At 38.1% G+C, this 19,924-nt stretch overlaps 3 protein-coding genes across 3 annotated transcripts in view; all 3 read right to left on the reverse strand.

The window, feature by feature from the left end:
* Positions 1 to 6,730, reverse strand: part of colq (collagen-like tail subunit (single strand of homotrimer) of asymmetric acetylcholinesterase) — a 16,973-nt gene extending 10,243 nt beyond the window's left edge. Inside the window, exons 1-5 of the mRNA XM_057340143.1 lie at positions 6,470 to 6,730; positions 4,882 to 4,988; positions 4,528 to 4,629; positions 2,380 to 2,424; positions 2,098 to 2,124 (exon numbers count right to left, since the gene is read on the reverse strand). Of these exons, the coding sequence (XP_057196126.1) occupies positions 2,098 to 2,124; positions 2,380 to 2,424; positions 4,528 to 4,629; positions 4,882 to 4,988; positions 6,470 to 6,560 (372 nt within the window). The 5' untranslated portion in view covers positions 6,561 to 6,730. The remainder of the gene's footprint in view (positions 1 to 2,097; positions 2,125 to 2,379; positions 2,425 to 4,527; positions 4,630 to 4,881; positions 4,989 to 6,469) is intronic.
* A 520-nt stretch (positions 6,731 to 7,250) lies between these two features.
* Positions 7,251 to 16,821, reverse strand: hacl1 (2-hydroxyacyl-CoA lyase 1). Its single transcript, XM_057339962.1, has 17 exons — positions 16,692 to 16,821; positions 14,240 to 14,344; positions 14,119 to 14,159; positions 13,150 to 13,230; positions 12,993 to 13,065; positions 12,835 to 12,912; positions 12,516 to 12,610; positions 12,210 to 12,322; positions 11,876 to 12,011; positions 11,485 to 11,590; positions 11,291 to 11,374; positions 10,961 to 11,062; positions 10,654 to 10,808; positions 10,094 to 10,252; positions 9,530 to 9,637; positions 9,230 to 9,416; positions 7,251 to 8,365 (listed from the first exon to the last, which is right to left on the reverse strand). Exons 1-17 carry the CDS (start codon positions 16,740 to 16,742, stop codon positions 8,333 to 8,335), a joined length of 1,707 nt encoding a protein of 568 aa, XP_057195945.1. The 5' UTR covers positions 16,743 to 16,821; the 3' UTR covers positions 7,251 to 8,332.
* An 892-nt stretch (positions 16,822 to 17,713) lies between these two features.
* Positions 17,714 to 18,646, reverse strand: LOC130557441 (uncharacterized protein C2orf66). The gene is made up of 3 exons (XM_057339164.1): positions 18,607 to 18,646; positions 18,399 to 18,504; positions 17,714 to 17,975 (listed from the first exon to the last, which is right to left on the reverse strand). Coding segments are annotated over exons 1-3 (261 nt in total). The 5' UTR covers positions 18,609 to 18,646; the 3' UTR covers positions 17,714 to 17,822.
* Between the last annotated feature and the right edge of the window lie 1,278 nt (positions 18,647 to 19,924).

Consider the following 19,924-nt stretch of genomic DNA (forward strand, 5'->3'; position numbering starts at 1 on the left):
CGAGTGTTTTATAGATGTCTATGTGCGCAGAGTTTGTATGTATGTGCGAGTGTTTTATAGGGCAGAGCAGCCCTGCCCCTTAGGCCGGGTATCACCTGAGTTATTCGCAACATAGCTCTAACCGGACCTAGTGCTACCAGACGTTGCAACCCCCCAGCAGGGCGGTTCCGTCTGATGTATCCTCATGCTGGTTCCCATGACCTCCTTAGGTGGACCTCCACCTCGCGGTTAACTCCTTCAGTCCGCACTTTCTTCCCATGAGTTCTCCCCCATCGGTGAGACCATGTTGGTATCTCCACTAGTCTCCTCCCTGTGGTAGGAAGTGGTCTCTGTAGCGCATCCCCCGCTTGAGGAAGTAGCGCTTACCCAGTGGCCTTACGGTTCCGGGCGGCTTCTCGCTGTTAGAGAAACAAGGCCGCCGCCTGTGAGGCCGAAGGTAGGGGCCTTCCCACCTTTCAAGAAAGCTCTGGGACCCCCTACCTACCCACTGGTAGGTTACAATTTCGCGGTAGCGCTCACGGCTGACACGCCCAGGCCAGTCACCGTCGCTTCGTTGAGATTGTGACAGAGCACAGTGTTATGGCGTTTCCATTGGAACCCCATCTGTCGGTTCGACACAACGTCGAGAGACCGACAGAAAGGGAACGTCTCGGTTATGTTTGTAACCTCGGTTCCCTGATGGAGGGAACGAGACGTTGTGTCCTCTTGCCACAACATGTGCTGTCCACTGCAGCAGTCGTGAGAGGTCTCAGGCTCCTCAGAACTAAGGTGAATGATTGAGGCACGCCGTCTCCCTTTTATACCCGGATATCAGGGGGCGGAGCGAAAGAAATTTCATTCGCCAATTTTCATTGGCCTTTTCTAAGAAGTCGGAAGTGATTGGTTCTCAAGGACGAACCCCATCTGTCGGTTCGACACAACGTCTCGTTCCCTCCATCAGGGAACCGAGGTTACAAACGTAACCGAGACGTTTTTGGTTCCCAGAACGTTATGGGAACCAGAAACTAACGTTCTATTAATGTAAAGAAAACTTTCCCGGAGAACCAAAAACGAACCTTAGAAATAACGTTCTGGGAACCAAAAACTAACTTTAGGGTAACGTTCTGGGAACCAAAAATTGTTAGCTGGGTTGCAACTTGCACAAGCAAGCAAAGCACTAATAAACGTTAAGGCTATTATCGCTTTTAGATTAATGTTGATCTAAATGAAGACGACTTCCGTTTACACTGAAATGCCTTCCGTTTACACTGAAAAGCACGCACATCCACATATGAAATCACTATGCATGCAAACTAAAGCGTGTCATATTTTGTATGTATGTGCGAGTGTTTTATATATGTCTATGTGCGCAGAGTTTGTATGTATGTGCGAGTGTTTTATAGATGTCTATGTGCGCAGAGTTTGTATGTATACGCGAGTGTTTTATATATGTGTGTGTACGCAGAGTTTGTATGTATACGCGAGTGTTTAAAACACTCACACAAACATACAAACTCTGCGTACACACGCATATATATGTGTGTACACGCAGAGTTTGTATGTATGTGCGAATGTTTTATAGATCTGTATGTACGCAGAGTTTGTATGTATGTGCGAATGTTTTATAGATGTGTATGTACGCAGAGTTTATATGTATGTGCGAGTATTGTATAGGTGTGATTGCACGCATTGAGTTTATATGTATGCGCGAAAAAGTGTACATGCAAGCTTAACTAACATAAGATGTATTGGTATGGATTTCACATTAGTGCGCACATGTTTTTCATATGTGTTTGCTTGAACATCCAATAGTATACATGTATATGTGAGCAATGTATATATATGTATGCACGCTTTTATATATGTATTCATAAGCGCAGTTTGATTTAAACCCTATACGGCGCCTCATAGTCCCCTGCTGTTTAGCACTTTGCTGCCTGTTAAATACAGATTGACCAGTTCATCTGTGGCAAGGTTTCTCTTGCTCGCAATATTCTTGCGTGTGTGTGTGTGTGTGTGTGTGTGTGTGTGTGTGTGTGTGTGTGTGAGTACGTCTCTCACTAACTGTCCTTCAGTTTAATCCATTTATTGAAAAGCTGAGGACAGTGAGTGTCTCACCTTTTGTCCAGGCCTTCCAATTTCACCCTGCCAACACAGAAGAGAAGAGAAGGGATGGGATGGGATGGGGGGGGGGTGGTTGCGGGGGGCGTGGAGAAAAGAGTCACAATTTGCGAAGGGTTTGAAAAGTTACAGCACATATACCTTTATATAGACACATATGTACAAATACATACAGCTAAAAGAGCTTAATATCGCACAATTGATTCAGGTTAACAAAACACTACCAGCAAAGGATCCCTGTATCTGTTTGTTTGTTTGTTTGTACAGTATGTCCCGTACCTTATCTCCCTTTGGTCCCTGTGGTCCCAGCAGTCCAGGAAGACCCTGATCAGACACAGACACAATTATATAATGAATCGCAAACATGTCTTGTCATTTTAAGTAATAGCACAGACTAATGTCATTTACTCACCCTCAGATTGTTCCAAACCTGTATAAATGTATTTGTTCTGCTAAACACTGAGGAAGATATTTGGAAGAATGCTCATCTTGGCCACCATTGACTACCATAGCATTTATTTTTCCTAGTATGGTATAGGGATGAGATCTGTTTGGTTACTGACATTCTTCCAAATATCTTCTTTTGTGTTCAGCAGAACAAAGACATTTATACAGATTTGGAACAATCTGAGGGTGAGTAAAGGATGACAGAATTTTTAGTATCCCGTCAACCTTAATTATATTCACTATGTGAGTGATAAAAATGATAGTTTATCCTGTGTCAGCAAAATAAAGAGTTTTTTTTTGTTGCAAAAAATGTATTAAAGATTTTAAAGTCTTTATTGTGCTATCATGTTGTTTTTTGTGTTTTATTGTGTTAGTTAGCGGTGCTTATTTGAGTCATTATTATTATTACTAAACAAAACATCCCAACTGCAGTTTGACTGATATTAATTGGAACGCACGATAAAAACCAGGATTTTGGGAAATTAAAAACTGACTACTAGTTAAAAGTTTAGGGTCACATTTTAGAATAATAGTTAACTCAAAATCAAAACTAAAAAAATTATTATAACTGAATAAGGGAGAATTATGGTATAACTAAATAAAGTCCAAAAATAAAATATTTTAGCATTTTCAGTGTAGTCACCCTTTGCCTAGAATTTGCATACATGTATTTTTGCCATCAACGAGCTGTCACACTTTGGGATGTGACTCTTTTGGCTTTCTTCTTTTTTTCAGTCCAAGTCATCCATTTCAAAACTATTTTTATGAAACAAAACATTAGTTTTGTAATGACACAAACTAATATGTGACCCTGCCTGTGAAAACCCAGCTCAAGTTATCTAGTTTTCTGCATAAATTAATTTAACATATAAAGAACATTCTGTGAAAATATAACCTTGATATCTTTAATATTGACCGAGTAAAGCCATGTCAAAGGTTGAAATCAATGTTTTACGAAGTCAACTTCAAGTATATTTTTGTACAAAAACAGTCAATTTCAGTATTCAAAATCACTACACAAAGTAGGCCTAATAAAACTTTCAGTACATTATCTATTTTTGACTACTTTGGTCCTAATGTCATTCTCTTAAAATTAATTCGTTTTTCAGCCTGGATTTCACAGACAAGGTCACATATGCTTGCACAATAATAATTTTGTCTTCAAAACTAATTTCAGACATTTAGATCACAAGTAAGCTCAAGAAAAACATTTCACTCTGTGATTAAACTTTTCAACAGTAGTGTATTTTCTGAGTAGACTGAACATGCGGGGCTGAGGTAAACTCTCTCTCTCTCTCTCTCCTCTCTCTCTCTCTCTCTCTCTCTCTCTCTCTCTCTCTCTCTCTCTCTCTCTCTCTCTCTCTCTCTCTCTCTCTCTCTCTCAGGGGGTTTGGCTGTCTGTGTGTGTTTCTCAGGCTTGTTCTAAGAATGGTGTGATGAAACAGAGGCTGGCAGTGGAAAAAGGTCTATTTCCATCTGATCTATATGTGGAGCGTTAATGGCCTGCTGTGTTATGGGGGGCCATAATAATCCGTGTCACTACAGAAAGACGTCTGGGGAACTCACACGGCTCTGTCATGCTGAGAGCTCTATAAAGGCTAAATACAGAGCTGGAACTGACCATTGTGATGAACCAATACTCAACTTCCCAGGAGGACCTTCAGCGACTACACCATCCTCAACAAATTTGCACATGATGGCTTTTAGTACTTTTAGATTGTTTTTAAATATATTTGGGTGTGTCGGATTTTGTGCTTTTAACATTTGCGTAAATATCATAAAGCAGCAGTCACAGAGTTCATATAGAGATCTTGCTTTCCATTCAACCTCAGAAAAAAAACTAAATTGTCACAATACATGTTATTTATACAGTTATTGTATTCAAGTATTTAAGTTTACATAATAATATTTGTAATGTAAAGTATATTAAATAAGAAATAAATGCAAACTAGGAGCATTTTGCAAACTAGAAGCACATACCTGAGGGCCAGGAGGTCCTGCAGGTCCTGGGGAACACACATTGGTTGAGTGTTTGCTTTTTTCCTCTGAGTTCCTTTCATTTGGTGTATCTCTATTCTCAGTCTAAGAGAGTTCATACATAAAACAACATTTGCAAACTATATTTGATAACAAAATGTATTATACATTAGTTATTTTGTTTGTTACTTTTTCATTTACACAAATTGTCTGGCAGAGATCATGCAGATAATAGAAACACACCTATATATTATTGATCCACACCCGGATCTTCACCATATGGATGTCAAGTACCTGTAACTTACACATCAGAACCAATTACAGGTCCTGGATCAAGGGTCACGCATGGGGACTCACCAGAGACCTCCGCCACAGTGAAGGAGGTGGTGGAGGGAAGAGGGGGGGTGGAGGAGTCAGTAAACAGCAGGGGTTGAATATCTTTCTGGCTTCCAGCAACTGGAGATCTGTGGATGAGATGAGACGAGGGTCATGAGGAGCATGTACATGGACACGTGGTTCAACGGAACAGCGTTTCACGCCGCTGCTTTGGAAAAAGAGGGAGTGGAACACATGACAGCTATGATATTTATCAGATGCTTGATGTGACTGTAATGACAAAGTCCCCATTACGGAAAACTATTAGATATTTAAAGACTTAGTAGTGCCAGTATATCAGCTCAATCTGTTTTAATAGGCTGTAATGTAAACAATCACAGTAATTATATTATTATATTCATATTGTTTAGATTAATATGATTAAAATAATTATATTTGTCATATAACTATAATATAAATGCGAGATACCATGATGTAGATTATTTAAATATTAACTTTTCAGAATTTAAGGCCCGGGTTCACAGACAGCTTAGGGTTAGTCCCAGACTAAAATTAATGTTTGAGCTTGTGTCTTAACTAAAAACAATGCGCCCTGAAATATCTTAAAATATGGCAGTGCTGTTGTTTTTTTCTAAATCATCAAAAAGTGAATTTAACGAAGGCATAGGCCTTGTCTGTGAAACCGGGCCATAGTCATTTAATGTCCAAATACAATGGAATCTGCAAGCAACTGTTGTTAGACGTTTTCTCAGAAATCCATTGATTTTTCATGTTTGTGATTTAATTGTGGATGTATAAAGTCAGTTTCCCTCAAGTTCACATAAGTGAATCAATACTGTAGCAAGCAATACTGTAAAATGTCAGAACATTAAAACAGAATTTCAAAAAGAGGTAAATCTTCCCAAAGAAATATTACTTGCCCAAATAAACTCTTCACTGCAGTATTGGCTGCGAAAACTCAAACACAGCCATTTTACCATTAGCCACATAATTCATTTATGCTGGTGCGTAAATTTACTAGAGTATCTCTACTTTTCCTTAGGGAGCCCACACTAGTTATTAAAATTGAAGCTTTTTTAAAAAGTATTATTACTATTTAAGACACAATAGACAGTATCATCGTTAAAAAAATCATCTTTCTTGGCTTTTTCTAGTCTGAAGAACTTCTTCTGAAGAAGAATTTTTCTATTACAATAAACTTATTATGCAACAGGAAGGTTGTGTAAAGGTTCTTTATACATCAATCATACCGCTTGAAAAGGAAAATGTTTAAGAACCTTTTTTTAAGTGTCAACACATTATATGATCTGCACATAATGTTCATCAAAACATCACAGCAGACAGAACATGTCCAATTTATAACGAATCGCTAAATATTGATTAAATTAACAAGAGCATATGATTGAAACTATAATGCATTAACAGGAGCATATGAATGAAACTATAATGCAAACTAATGCATTCATTTAATTGCTTGGTCCTTATGGAGCAACCGCAGGTGCTGTCAATTCTCATATCATGTGCAAACATAAACTTCCCGTAAGAGAAATCATTATCAATACACCAATCATGCACAAAGACACAGATCTGATGTTGTGTGTCGTCTTACCTGCCGGGAGAGGGAAAACGTTATCAACGAAAGAGAGGGAAGACACATAGCAGAGGAGTGGAAAATATAGTCCAAGTGCGAGTAGAATCATGCTGCCAGCCCCGGTGTTTCTCCAACAGCGCAGATGAGCGATCTGAGGAAGCCACCCTGTACTCTTCTCTCTCACTAGCCCCACGCCTTTACGAGATGTGAATGCCAGCCAATATCTGTTACGCTTCTCGCATGTATTGGCCCTGAGCTAAATATACAGAAGGCAGCCGGTCAGCTGCCCCCTGTAGCCAATATTAGCCTGTTACTACAGCCAATACTGCTTTTGTTTCCCCCCATCTCAAATGGATAAAGAAAACACAACAGTATAGACAGAAATGACATTGAAATGACAAGGTGTCACGCCACTGGCAGACGTTTAAGCACCATTAGCATAGAGATCATAGTGATATCAAATGATACAGTGACACAAAACTATGCTGGGTATAATGTACACACATAAAATGACAGAATTAGCCTGCATGCGTTGTAGTGGAATAACACAGATGTTTTCCAGAGCTTCTCACCCCCTCCCCATCCTCTCTCTCTTTCTCACTGTGTATGTGCTTTTTCAGGACGTATTGACCGGTGCTGCTCACAATTTATTAGTGCCTTTAAGTTCACTCAGAATTAATGACGGAGCTATTATGAGGAGGACCATTTAAACGCCTTGTGTTACACAAGAGAGAGATACACACTGTACATGCCTTCCATCAGAGAGAGTGAAGAAGAAAAACAGATACACAGGTAGAAATGAGGTTTTAGAAATCACGTTTTTATTTGGAAAACAAATGAATGGTACCAAGAACATCTGCATTCCTCTTTTATAATCAAGTAGTTATTACAAAAATGACCATTGTTATGTATACGATAAAATGTATAGAAATTAGTCCATTTCAGAACAATATTATAAGGTTACATCTTGCATCCTGTGATGTGCCTGCCAAGATCAATGAGAGGACACTTTCTTCTTCTCTCTACGTGATAAAGCAGCACTGGCACTTTATAGGAGTGCAAGAGAGGAGGTCAGGAAGACTTCAATTAACTAAAGGATGTGATGAGCTTAAACAGAACCCCACTCCGGACACACAACACTGACCTGAGATCAGGTAAGGTAAAAAGAAAAATCTTCCTGTAAAAAAGACTATCCAACTTAAAGGCGGGGTGTCCGATTTCCGAATTACACTTGTTTAGACAAAGTCGGGCCAAGTACCAAAACAACCTTGTAGCCAATCAGCAGTAAAGTGCACAGGACGGACACTGGGGTGTGTCTGTTTTGGTGATTTGAACATCAACAACGGCTAAGAGAAATCGGCGACCCCGCCTTTAAGGAATAAAAAATGTACACATTAAAAAAATTAAATCCACATTCTCTGCACAATTTCTTTTTATTGAATCAACCCAAAATAATAATTTGGTTATTATTTCCCCACTGATGTTGTTCTAAGCCTAAAGCAAAACCAAACCCTTCACCAAAGCTGACATCTAATCCGCATCAGATTCAAACATGCAATTGGTTCTTCATTTTACCCACAATTTTAAAATTTAGGTTTACGCCTCAATCTGTTCCTCGCGCAAAGCTGTTTTATGGCTGTTGTAAATTGTATACGTGTGTGTATTTTATGGCATACATTACACAAGTATATAACCTGTATGACCATGCAAACGATTTTATTTTATATCCAAACCTCACCCTGTAGCCAAATAAAAACATTAAAAAAGTGTAAACTACACAAATTGATACAGGTTTGTTGTTGTATTACAGGAAATGCTGCCACCTACAGCAAGTTGATCAATTGTAGTGTACGGTATAGTAATAGATCGCATCCAATGCCTTTAAAGATTTGAACGTGTCAGCCAGGGAAACTCCTATAAAAACACACAGATAGGGATATTAAAATTAAAGAACGATTTTCACATGAACATCAATAAGATCCAGCAGATAAAACAATGGGTTGAATCCCTAAGCAGCTGACATTCTAATGCATCTGTAAATCTTGATAGTTTTCCACTCATCATTGGGGAAACCCTTTAAATCAGTCTGGGACAGACACGCAAATTCCGTGTTCTCAGGGTCACTATGACACTCAATCCTTCAACCGTCTGTGTGTGGTTGCCAGGATACGTTCAGCATAACAAAGAGGGTCACAACTTTTAATAACGGGGTCTCATAACTTTCAAGAATAGAAAGGTCAGATATGTATAAGTTGTGTGTGTGTGTGTGTTTGTGTGGGAGGGGATAAAGAAAATCCATGTGTGGGTGTGTTAGCGTGCATTTATCACACAGGGCCTCTGATGTCGTGAACTCTTAACAGTTTCAGAGGTGTGGAACACAACAACAAGACTCACAATGAAGAGTTAAACTATATGTTACTCAAGGGAGCAGTCATTCAGCTAATGCTTTTAGCAGATAAAATTACAGTACGCTTTTTTAAAGCATAACCATCCCTGAAGAACAACCCGAGGATCTTTTCATGATCACTATACAATCTCCAATACACAATCTCCATTCAGTGTATGTCTATTTACTTTACATTTATTTTTTATATTTTATAAACTGAATTTTGAAAAACATTTGATCAGTATTTTCTTGGTGTTGATAGCTCCATGCCGAGCATCAGATGTCATTATTATGTTAATGGAGTTAATTACGCTAATGATGTTTCTATTGCTTTGAATGGCATCAGTTTATCAGCACATCTGGAGGTTGTGTGTTGCGTGTGAAAGCAGTACCTGCTGTTTGCGGTCTGACGCTGGGTCTATAAGCACGTTCAGAAGACTCGGCATCTGTGCATTTTTCAAACTCTCCTGAAGCGCACTACGCAGTTCCTCCACAGTTCGCACCAGGTAACCACACCCCCCGAAAGCAGTCATTACCTGTTCATACCGCGCCTCTGGCAGCAGAGTCACTGGAGGAGCTCTGAGACACACACATACGGTCTTGGGCACATTAGATGCTTTAGTAAAAAAAATTTTTTTTTTATTTTGAATTATTCTATCAGTAAAAAATATAAATATATTCTCTGGACTCACATTGTTGTCATGTCACCCATTTTCTCCATCTCTCTCCATGTGTCGGGATCCACTCCACTGTAGATGCCATTGTTGTTGATTACTATAATTATGATTGGGAGTTTATACCTATTCAGAAAAAGTAAGGAATAATTATAGTACTTCAGAGCAAAGCAAAGCCATGATCACGATTTCTTTTACTATTCAAATGGCCTATAGATTCAACTAACTGTCTTTTATAAGGATGATGTTAAAGGGCAAGTTCACCCAAAGATGAAAATTCTGTTATCATTTATTCACCTTCTTGTCATTTCAAACCTGTATAACTTTCTTCTGCAGAACACAAAAAAAAATGTTTTGAAGAAAGTTGGTAACTGAATAGCACTGGCCCCCATTTACTTCTACTGTATGGACACAAAACCAATGCAAGTGAGTGGGTGCTGGTTACCAACATCCTTCAAAATATCTTCTTTTGTGCTCTGCGGAAGAAAGTAAGTCATACAGGTTCGAAATAACAAGAGGGTTAGTAAATGATGACAGAATTTTCATTTACATCACTTTAACTTGTAGGTGATGTAGGTTTACCTGCACATGGTCTCCACCTCCATACCAGAGAAACCAAAAGCACTGTCTCCCTCCACACACACCACTCTCTGTGAGCTCTGCTGAGCCTGCTCCAAAACAGCTGCTGCGATGGCAAAGCCCGGGCCCACCCCCATAGTGCCGAAAGTACCTGCATCCAACCTGTACAAAGCATTTCAATTACAATGCGGCAAATAAACTAGTCACTAACTACTAAGAACAGCCCTCCTTACAGCAACCTGAAAAAATGCCTTTCTGAAGAGCATCACCGCTTAAGAGGTTAAAACCAACAACCTTTCAGTTGCCAGTCCAAATCTTCAACCATTACGCTATACCAACCCTAAACAATATTGGATGTACTCATCAGTCAAAAACATTTAAGTCAACAAAGCCTGGTAGCACCTCATCAGGTTGGTTTAAAGGAACAGACGTTTGCCATGAGTGAAAATTCTTTGTTTTTGTCCAACTAAAAAAAGGAAGTCATGTATATCTGGGATGGTACATTATAAGAGAAATTGTATTTGCTGGTGGACTTTTCAACTGTGAATTGTGGAGCGTCTCACCTGTGTCGTGGCAGGTAGTTTAGCAGCATAGTACGGCCAATGTCCATGGTGTTAGCTCCCTCACTGACTATGATACAGTCTTTGGGCAGGAGCTCAGAGATGTGGTGGAAGGCTGTGTAGTAATTCATGGGTACAGTTGAATGAAGAGCAAGAGTCTGCAGGAAACAAAGACGGTCCATTCAGTACTTTACAAACACAGATGACACACTGTTAATTTGACACACTAAATTTTAATTTATTAATACACTGATAGACAATGATTTGGTTTTATTATAGCACCAATGCTACCAGCATACCATACTCCCACCTTTGACATGTGAGCATTAGCAACCATTTTCTCCTTCAGTGTTGCCCACCATTCTGCATCAGACGGGAATCTCCAGGACTCGGATTTTAAACTCTCCAACAGCTTTAAAACATAGAAAGTGTGTATCATGTAAATCCTTCGTTTTGGGTTATGAAAACTTGCTACAAAAAGGTGGTACGTTTTGCTTTACAATGTAATGAATGTCAATGGGGTTAATGGTCTTTCACAGTCTTCAGAATATACAAAAGATTATTACGCAACTATACAATACGTACGTGTCAATCATTTAAATGAAAGATGAGTGAGGGTGCTGAATTTACTGTGGTTTACCTGGCTGACTACAGCTCGTATATCACCCATCAGAGCCGATGCAGCTCTTACATTATTACTCAACTCTTCAGCACACAGATCCACCTGAAAAACATTCACACACCAATAACACGCGCACAAATGATCGATCTTGATAGTGGTCCTTTTGTCATGTACTTGTATTTGTGCTAGTGTTGTGTTGGTGGATAGCACACCTGAATGACCTTCACGTGGGGACTGAACCTGGGTGAAAAACCAAAGTGCAGGATCCAGTTGAGTCTGGCACCTAGAAGCACCACAACATCAGCCTGCAACAGAGCTCTACACAAAGAAAGACAGATATCATATAAGTGATAATAAAATAACAGAAAAGTAAACATAAATGCAGTTTTAAGGGCAACAAAAATCGCTATAGCTTTTCAACATGCTTGCTTTAAACATGAAAACGAAATATAGTTGAAAACATCTACAAGTAAAAAAAAACTTCTAATAATAGTCCCACATTTTATATAATGCTTAACAAAGATGTTATTAATGATTATAAAAATTACATTAATAGATCTTTATATTACAAAATGAAGATTATATGAATAATTTGACACACACCTGGATCTGGCCGCAGCTACACAGTTGGGGTGGTCATCGGGCAGCACACCTTTCCCCATTGGTGTGGGAAGGAAAGGAAGTCCGGTCACCTCCACCAACTCCCTGACCTCCCTCTCTGCCCTGGCATATGCCGCACCTGCACCACAACACAGTTATCGAGAAAATACTGGATATGACAAGTAAATAAAACACAGAAATCAAAAACAGATGTGTTTAGTCATTACGCAAAAAAATACAACTGACGACATTTTCATAGTTAAATGTGCTTGTAGGATGAATGTAAGATGGCTGGAGTTCATAAGGACATTGCCTGTCACTTAAATGTCTGGTTCACCTTTTCCAATAATGATCAGAGGCCTCCGAGCCGTCTTGAGCAGCTTTACAGCCTTTGTGACCTCTCTGCTGTCAGCCTGACTCACAGGAGCTGCAGGACAACAGGAAACAAACCTACAGCAAATAAAAAGTGAGAGACAGGTTTATGAAAATGAATGAGAAATAAATGTAATGTCTGTACACATTTTTACATCTTCATATACTGGGTTATGAAAAGTATGGCGCAAACATTTCAAGATCCATAGGAACTAAAGTAACGGTGTAACGCTAAATATGAAACTTTTTATTGATGATGAAAGAAGCTCACCTGACACTGGCCCTGTCTATTTTGGCATTCACCATGTCTCCTGCAATGTCCACATAGCACGCTCCAGGTCTGCCGTAAATACTGCTCCTTACGGCCTGTGACAGAGAACGTAGAATGCAGAGAATGCACTGTGTATTTTCCTTACAGAAGATCCGGTCATTTTATTTATTAGATACATTTTTGTTGTATAGCTCAACGGGTAAAACAAAGCATTCCCTGGTAATGCACATACTGTTGTGATAAAATGCATTGCTTGAATAGAGTGTGAATCACTTTAAATCAAAGTGTCAAATCCATAAACATAGGTGTGGAGATTTACTTTTTCAATTACAGCCGGTATCATCTGAAGACTGCTTGGTCGAGCAGAAAACTTGCTGTACAGACGACAAGCTTCAACCTGAGGAGAAACACAATGAAACAGACTGGGCAGAGATGCTAAAAAAATGTATACAAAGTCCTGAATGTTTGAACACAAACCTGAGGAAACTCTTGAAACGCTCCTGTGGTTTCCTGGTTTCTATCAGAGGAGCCGCCAATGACAATGACAGGCCTGTACATTAAAAAAATTCAAATGAGTAATAATGTCGGATTAGTTATTATTAATATTAAGTGAATTCAGCAGCATAAAAGTTACCAGCAGTTCATGTTAGCATTGGCCATTCCACCAAGTGCATGAATCAGGCCAGGTCCAGATACAACCAGACAGACAGCAGGGCTGGAAAATAACACAATGTCGGCACAAGATTCTGACTCTGAACAAGTACTACCAGGGTTTTTCCTGCATAGAGAAATTGGAGGCTGCCGCCTCCGTCAAATGTCGTGCCGCCTCAGACTCTCGCCAAAATCATGTCGGGTGTCTTCACAAGAAATGCTGCGTGCATTAAACAGACTGTCATTTGTAACTGCAGTTGCGGCATTACGCCACAACAGAGGCGCTGTTTCGTTATCAGCACACTGAGGCGCTAAAAAGAGTTGCAGAACAAGAGCTAGCTGTGTTTGACGGCTGTTTGTTTTGCATCCAAGTACGTTTCATTTCTTGAAATTTCTTAAATTAACATGACGTACATCATTGTAATGTATTTAGCTGTGCAGTTGGATCGTTGAATCAGCGTATACTGTACACCGCGAGTTCGCCAGTATGAACGCACATTGCGTTCAGAACGACTCGCACACGAATGACTCATTTGAACCGATTCATTTAAACTATTGAACTTTTCAGTCACTAACGAAGATAATTGAATCATTTAAAGTGAACCACAGAGAATGCAAGATGTGAATGAGCTTTGCTCATCTAGTAAGACTGGTTAATTCAGTTGGCTAATGTGGGCTGAAAAGTTAGTTGAAAATGATAAAAAAGCTCTAGTTGATTTTATTTGTTTGGTTGAATAAAAGTAATGTTTTATATAACTTAATAATTGTCATTTTCATCTAATTTTATTAGAACTTTTAATATGTCAAAGTCACTTTGGTTAAGCCACTTAAAGGTACGGTAGGCCTACGTGTGTGTGTACAAGATCAGGATGGCACCACCTCCGCCTCATTTTGAGCCAGGAAAAACCCTGAGTACAACTGAGCAATGAACTGGAATGAGACGCATTCATACCGTCCTGTCAAGTAGCCAATGGTAGATGCAGCATAGCAGGCCTGGAGAGAAAAAGATGAATTTACCAACAGATCCAAGCCACGAGAAACAGGCGTGTTTTTGAAAAGTGAAATCGTCTTACTGCTTGCTCGTTGCGCATGCCCACATACTTGATGCCAGCTGCTTGGGCTGCCATGGCCACCTCAATGATCGGCACACCAACAATGCCAAACATGTACTCCACATTCTGCACATGGAGAATTAAAAAAAACATCAACAATGAGATAAAAAATAGAGTATGAGATGATTTAATAACTAATGTAAATCTAAAAAGAATGAAAATGCATTATATGATTTAATATGGTGTATGGTTTAAGAAAATCAACCATGTTTTTTTTACTACAGCAGACACAAAATAAATGTAAATATTGGTAGTAAAACCATAGTTACTACAAATAAAAAAGTATATCCATGACATTTTTTAAAACCATGGTAATACAAATGTTCATCAATCCACCAAAATTCATGTTACTATAAAATATGCGTCATTTTTTCTAAGGGAATCAAATAAATGAGTTAATTTGATATACCCACATCTATGCATGATCAAAGATAATAAAATGGGCCACTAACGCAAAAGCGACGGAAGTCCCGCCTTCTAGTAAAAAGAGCCAATCGTCAATTGATAAAGGCCGACGTTTCGACGAGGAAACAAATGTTATGATAAATGTTATGCAAAGTCTAATTATTGATTGGAAATATGCTATTTAATTGTGATTTTTGTTTAATGTTTCGCTCATCTCGCGACACAATTTTTTTCAAAAACGAAGCCCCACAAAAGTATTTGTAATTGATGCCCATCTCTGGCCATTGGCGGGCTCTCATTAAATCCTGGGTGTTTCGAGTCTGACGTCATCACGCAACTGTGTTTTTTGGCAAGTTTAACAACTATAGGTAGTTTAGATGGTTAGGGTGTGGGTTAGGGTAAAGGTTTTGTAAGACTCGAAACACCAAGGATTTAGTCAAAACCAACAAGCCACGCCCACGGATCTGATTCGAAACACCAAGGATTTAGTGATAGGAGCAGGGCCCGGTTGCATAAAGCACCTTAAGTGTAATTTTCCCTTAAGTGTGTCCTTAAGTATACCTTAAGTTTTACTTAAGTTATTCTCCTATTGTCTTTGGTAAAGGAAAATCACCCCTTAAGTGTCATACTTAAGGGAAAAACTTAAGGTGCTTTATGCAACCGGGGCCAGGCATCCACCCCCCAGCTCCGCCCCTTTGTAAGTCCCAGCTCCTATCTAGTAAACATAACAAGAGACAAGTAGGCTGCTCGGAGATAAAGCTTAAAGTTACAGAGAAGCCAGACCTGAAGACTGTCTGATTAAAATTGCCGGGACAAATATCTGCGTGCCAGAAACAGTGAAGGAGATCTGCGAGACATCAAGATCAGGTTAGTGCACTGTACAGATGGTGTGTGATTTTATTAGGGTAAGTTACCTAAATAAGATGTCCATGTTTTACGCTATTAAGTCAATTGAGCTGGTCAAAGATATTACCAAGATGCTGCAGTTGTGTTATTATGAATGAGGAAAGGTTCAATGCGGCTGCTCAAGCACAAGTTTCTGGAGAACTCTCTGTACAGTAAATGCCAATCTCTGTGCATGGGCAGTAGCTGGATTCAACTGGATTGCGCAATCTGAGCATAAGTACCAACAGTAAGAGGGCCGAAATATATTAGTTTACAAACGTTTACTATTTATTGACCAAGAACGTTAAGCTTCACGAACTAAACATAGTTATAATGCTGCCTTTACGTGCTCTCGGAAATTTGATAATTCCTACTTCAACCCGGAAATAAAGTTGTATTTTATTCATAGAATGAGAAGGAAAATAAAAGGTTAACTCTATTAAAAGAGGATGAATGTTTTTTTCAGTATTTCCAAAGTACTTGAAAATATTTTGGTGGGTCTTTAGATTAGCCTACCTTAAAAAAGTGGATAAAGCAGACATTACTGTCTACTACATATGAAATCATCTTATTGTATTGTTTTGGGAAGATACACAATTGCCCACTTTAAAGATGTCTAGAAACATATTTTATTGCTTTGAATTGCTGGTTCTGCACACTTAAAAATATTTTTTATCAAATGATTATATATAAAACACCTAGGGTTTTTATTACTATTTTACACAACCACCCCCCACCCAAAAATCTCACTCCAGCCAAAGCCAACAGTGGCAACCCTGCATTAAAAATTACAATACCAATCTGACAGATAACATTTGAGCCTGTACATAAAAAACTATGTCATATGCAAAATAAAACTGTCAAGTACATAATTATTTCGTGTTTTTGTTACGGTGCGCATGCGCAACACCTTTGACACAGTCCAAGTTCAAAGAACAGGCGATATCAACTTAACATTACGTACATTATGTTATAAATAACTGTACACTTCTGGTCGTGTATCTTTAACCAAATAGGCAAACGATTTAATTACTTAATTTACAAACTAACGTTTTTATAACATACAGTAACGTTATAGATATGATTAACATTATAGCATTAATGACGGGAATATGAAACGTACCTGAGCTTTAAGTGCCTCAGCGATCAGCTGAGCTCCAGTTACCTCATCCATAAACGCCTTTAAATGTGAGTAATTTCACTCACCAGAAAGACATGAAACTCTTTTCTGATGTTTTACCAGCTGCTCTTCTTCACTGGTGACGTGCAGTTAAAGTTCACACCGCCACCTACTGGATATAAATGGCATATGCGCTTAATGATGCAGTAAGGTTCGTGTGAATACTTCGAATGAAACAATGGTATAATTATTATTTATAACGACTCGAGTGAAAGATTATTACAAAACAAACTGAAATATCAGATCTAATTCCTTAAATAAGTCTATTATTAAATATAGCATTAATACACGTGATGTTTTGAAAAAGTATACAATTAAATTAAGATCATAAAAATATTGCTCGTTTAGGCCATAAGGTTTAAGTTACTTATTAACACTTTCTATGAACGCTAAATATTTCTTTAATAGTTTTAATTACAACCAATGTCTTAGTCATGTGATTAAAATTAATTTCTGGGATTTTGGGGCACACCTGCATGATGAAATCTGAAAAAGACATTATAAATTTGTCCATTAATTTCTTTATTGTGGACATGATTCAGTATATTGTTTTTTTGTTGTTGTTGCAAAAGATCATCTCATTTCATTTAATCATCATTTCCAAACCACAATAACTTAGTTTAGTCTTTTTATGACTTTAATTTAAAAATAAAAATATGACCTTAATTACAAACACTCAAGTGGCATTTATTTGTGACTTTAAGACTTTTGATTGTCTCCTAATATTCAAAGAGTAATTTATCATGTTAATACCACTTCACCTCATGTGCAATATTTGCTTGCTATCCTAGCTTTGCTGGTTTTTCTTATTTTACAAGCAATTTACAATATTGAATAGCCTATAGTTAATTAGTTAATTAAACCTTCTATTCTCCACTATATAAGAAAACAGAGAAAAGGAAAACAGGCAGAAAATTGTCAAGCAAGAGTTTTTATGTTAGAGGTCATTACATAATGACTGCGTGTAATTAAAACAACAAAATGACATAATGACTAACATTTCTTAAACAATAAAACATAATTTATTTTGTTGTAGACCTAGGACATTGATTACCTAAAAAAGGAACTCTTCATCTAAACATCATAGATGTCATTGTGCAGAAAGAGGTTGTATTTGTCAGTGTTTGCCATATTGCCGTTTCTGTTTTCCTTCACATTGGCTTTCCTGCCCATTGCTTGAGCTTCACTCTCTCTGCCTTCGAGATACGACTGCAGAATCTGAAAAAACTGAAGATCACAGATTCAACAGAACATGGACCTAAAGTGTAGCACAGATTACTGAATAATACGATTTGCAAAACACCTGACTGATAATAATACACACACATACAGATAGGTGCAAATTCTGGTTGGATAATTTTAGTTATCAAAATCTCTGAAGAAATCATGCATAATTCTCAATGCAAGTGTAAGCCCAACACAAGCCAGCACATTGATTTGACTGACAAACCTAAACTGGTAAAACTGAGACATGAACTAAAATACAAATTCATGTCCAGTCAGATAGCCACTAGCAGATGCAAAGATATTCTAAAAGCTCACTCTAAATGCTTACTTTCAAAATGAGCAGAAGTTAATCACTGCACGAAGAGAGAGATGAAGGGATGCCAATAGATACCGTAAATGAATCAACAGAGATGTTTGACTCACCAGGGTCCGGCTCTGGGGGTTGCTCAGAGATTTCCACTCATCTGTGTTAGAAACGTTCGACTCAACAGGGACCATCAACAGTGTCATCAGAGCCAACAGCGTCAACCTGGACGCACAACACACAGACATTACAACCACAGCATTGGGCTTTTCAAACCATAACCTGCCTCAGACAACCAAAACGTCTTAACCTGACCAAAAAACTTACATGGTTGCAGTGCCTGTTCCCACGGGATCAGTTTGATGCTGGGTTGCCTCTGTTTCCAAAAAGCTTCCTTCACTTGCTTTTATACACCGTGGCGTGTACAACGTATACCACATGTGAACAATTTTCACCTTCTGGCAAATTGGCATTTCCTTTTTGTTCAAAGAATCACAGAGTGCCATAATTGATATAATTAACCTACCTTATAGCGTCATTATGACTCCCTTAGAGACGTACAGCTCAGAATAGCCTCTTATAATGACGGTGGTATTCATGGTTTTAACCTTTACATGGGCATGGTGTTAAAAACTGCCGGATGTGTTCAAGAAACACAGGAGGTGAAATTAAAGAAAATATTTTTTATGAATATGGTGCAGGGGGAATGTTGACAACCAAAGATTTTTTACTATAACAACCAGAGGTGTGAAGGCTCAGAGTGGGAGATTTTCAGTTTTGAAGGATTTTGTAAATTTTATATGCCACTGAGAATAATAATGGACAATTTTGGTCAGTACTGACTCAGAACTTTGAGTTCTTATAATTACTTACACTTTCTGCCATTTGAGAACTCCCGGATAGCATAAAAGTAAGTTAAGAAAAAAAAAAAAAAGAATAATTTCTTCACTTTATTAATCTTTTTAACACGAAGAAAAAAACTGATATTATCACAAGTGCCACTAAAATAAGAAATGTTTTAAATTGTCATTTAAAATCCAGGAGGAAAAAAACTTTTCATACAAACATTTTAGTGTTCTTCTCAATAAACTGTTGATGTCAAGTTAAGTCAATGCTGTGGCGCAACTACACAAACTGCTTTTATTCATTATCAATTAATAACACTTCTCGCTGAATTCTGCACAGAATGTCACTTTATGACAAACACTTTTAATGAAATTTTTATGAAAACACTTTTACCATCATGTATGATTTGTTAACTTGTACATTTAAAGCATCATTTAGGTTTAGGGTATGGTTGGGGGTTCATTCATTCATTTTGATCATTTAAAGATAAGTGTATCACAGGTATAAATCTCAGAAACTTGATATACATTTGTTATCTAATGAGTGTGTGGTTATTGTGAGAAAACTACCGTAAAATAAATGTTTTGATTTTCGTTACGCAGACTTGCTTCACAAATACTGAATTCAGAAATGTCTTCCTACGTACCACAAATTGCAGTATTTTTTCAGTTTTCCATTAAAGACAGTATAATTGAAGTCTACAAATTGAGATAAACTCTCTAAACTCCCCTGAACCATGTCAATCAGGCGGGGAAAAAAACAAGGCAGGATGTGCTTTCATGAACAGATTTGAAAATGT

The sequence above is a fragment of the Triplophysa rosa genome, linkage group LG8, assembly GCF_024868665.1.
Source record: "Triplophysa rosa linkage group LG8, Trosa_1v2, whole genome shotgun sequence".
Lineage (NCBI taxonomy): Eukaryota > Metazoa > Chordata > Actinopteri > Cypriniformes > Nemacheilidae > Triplophysa > Triplophysa rosa.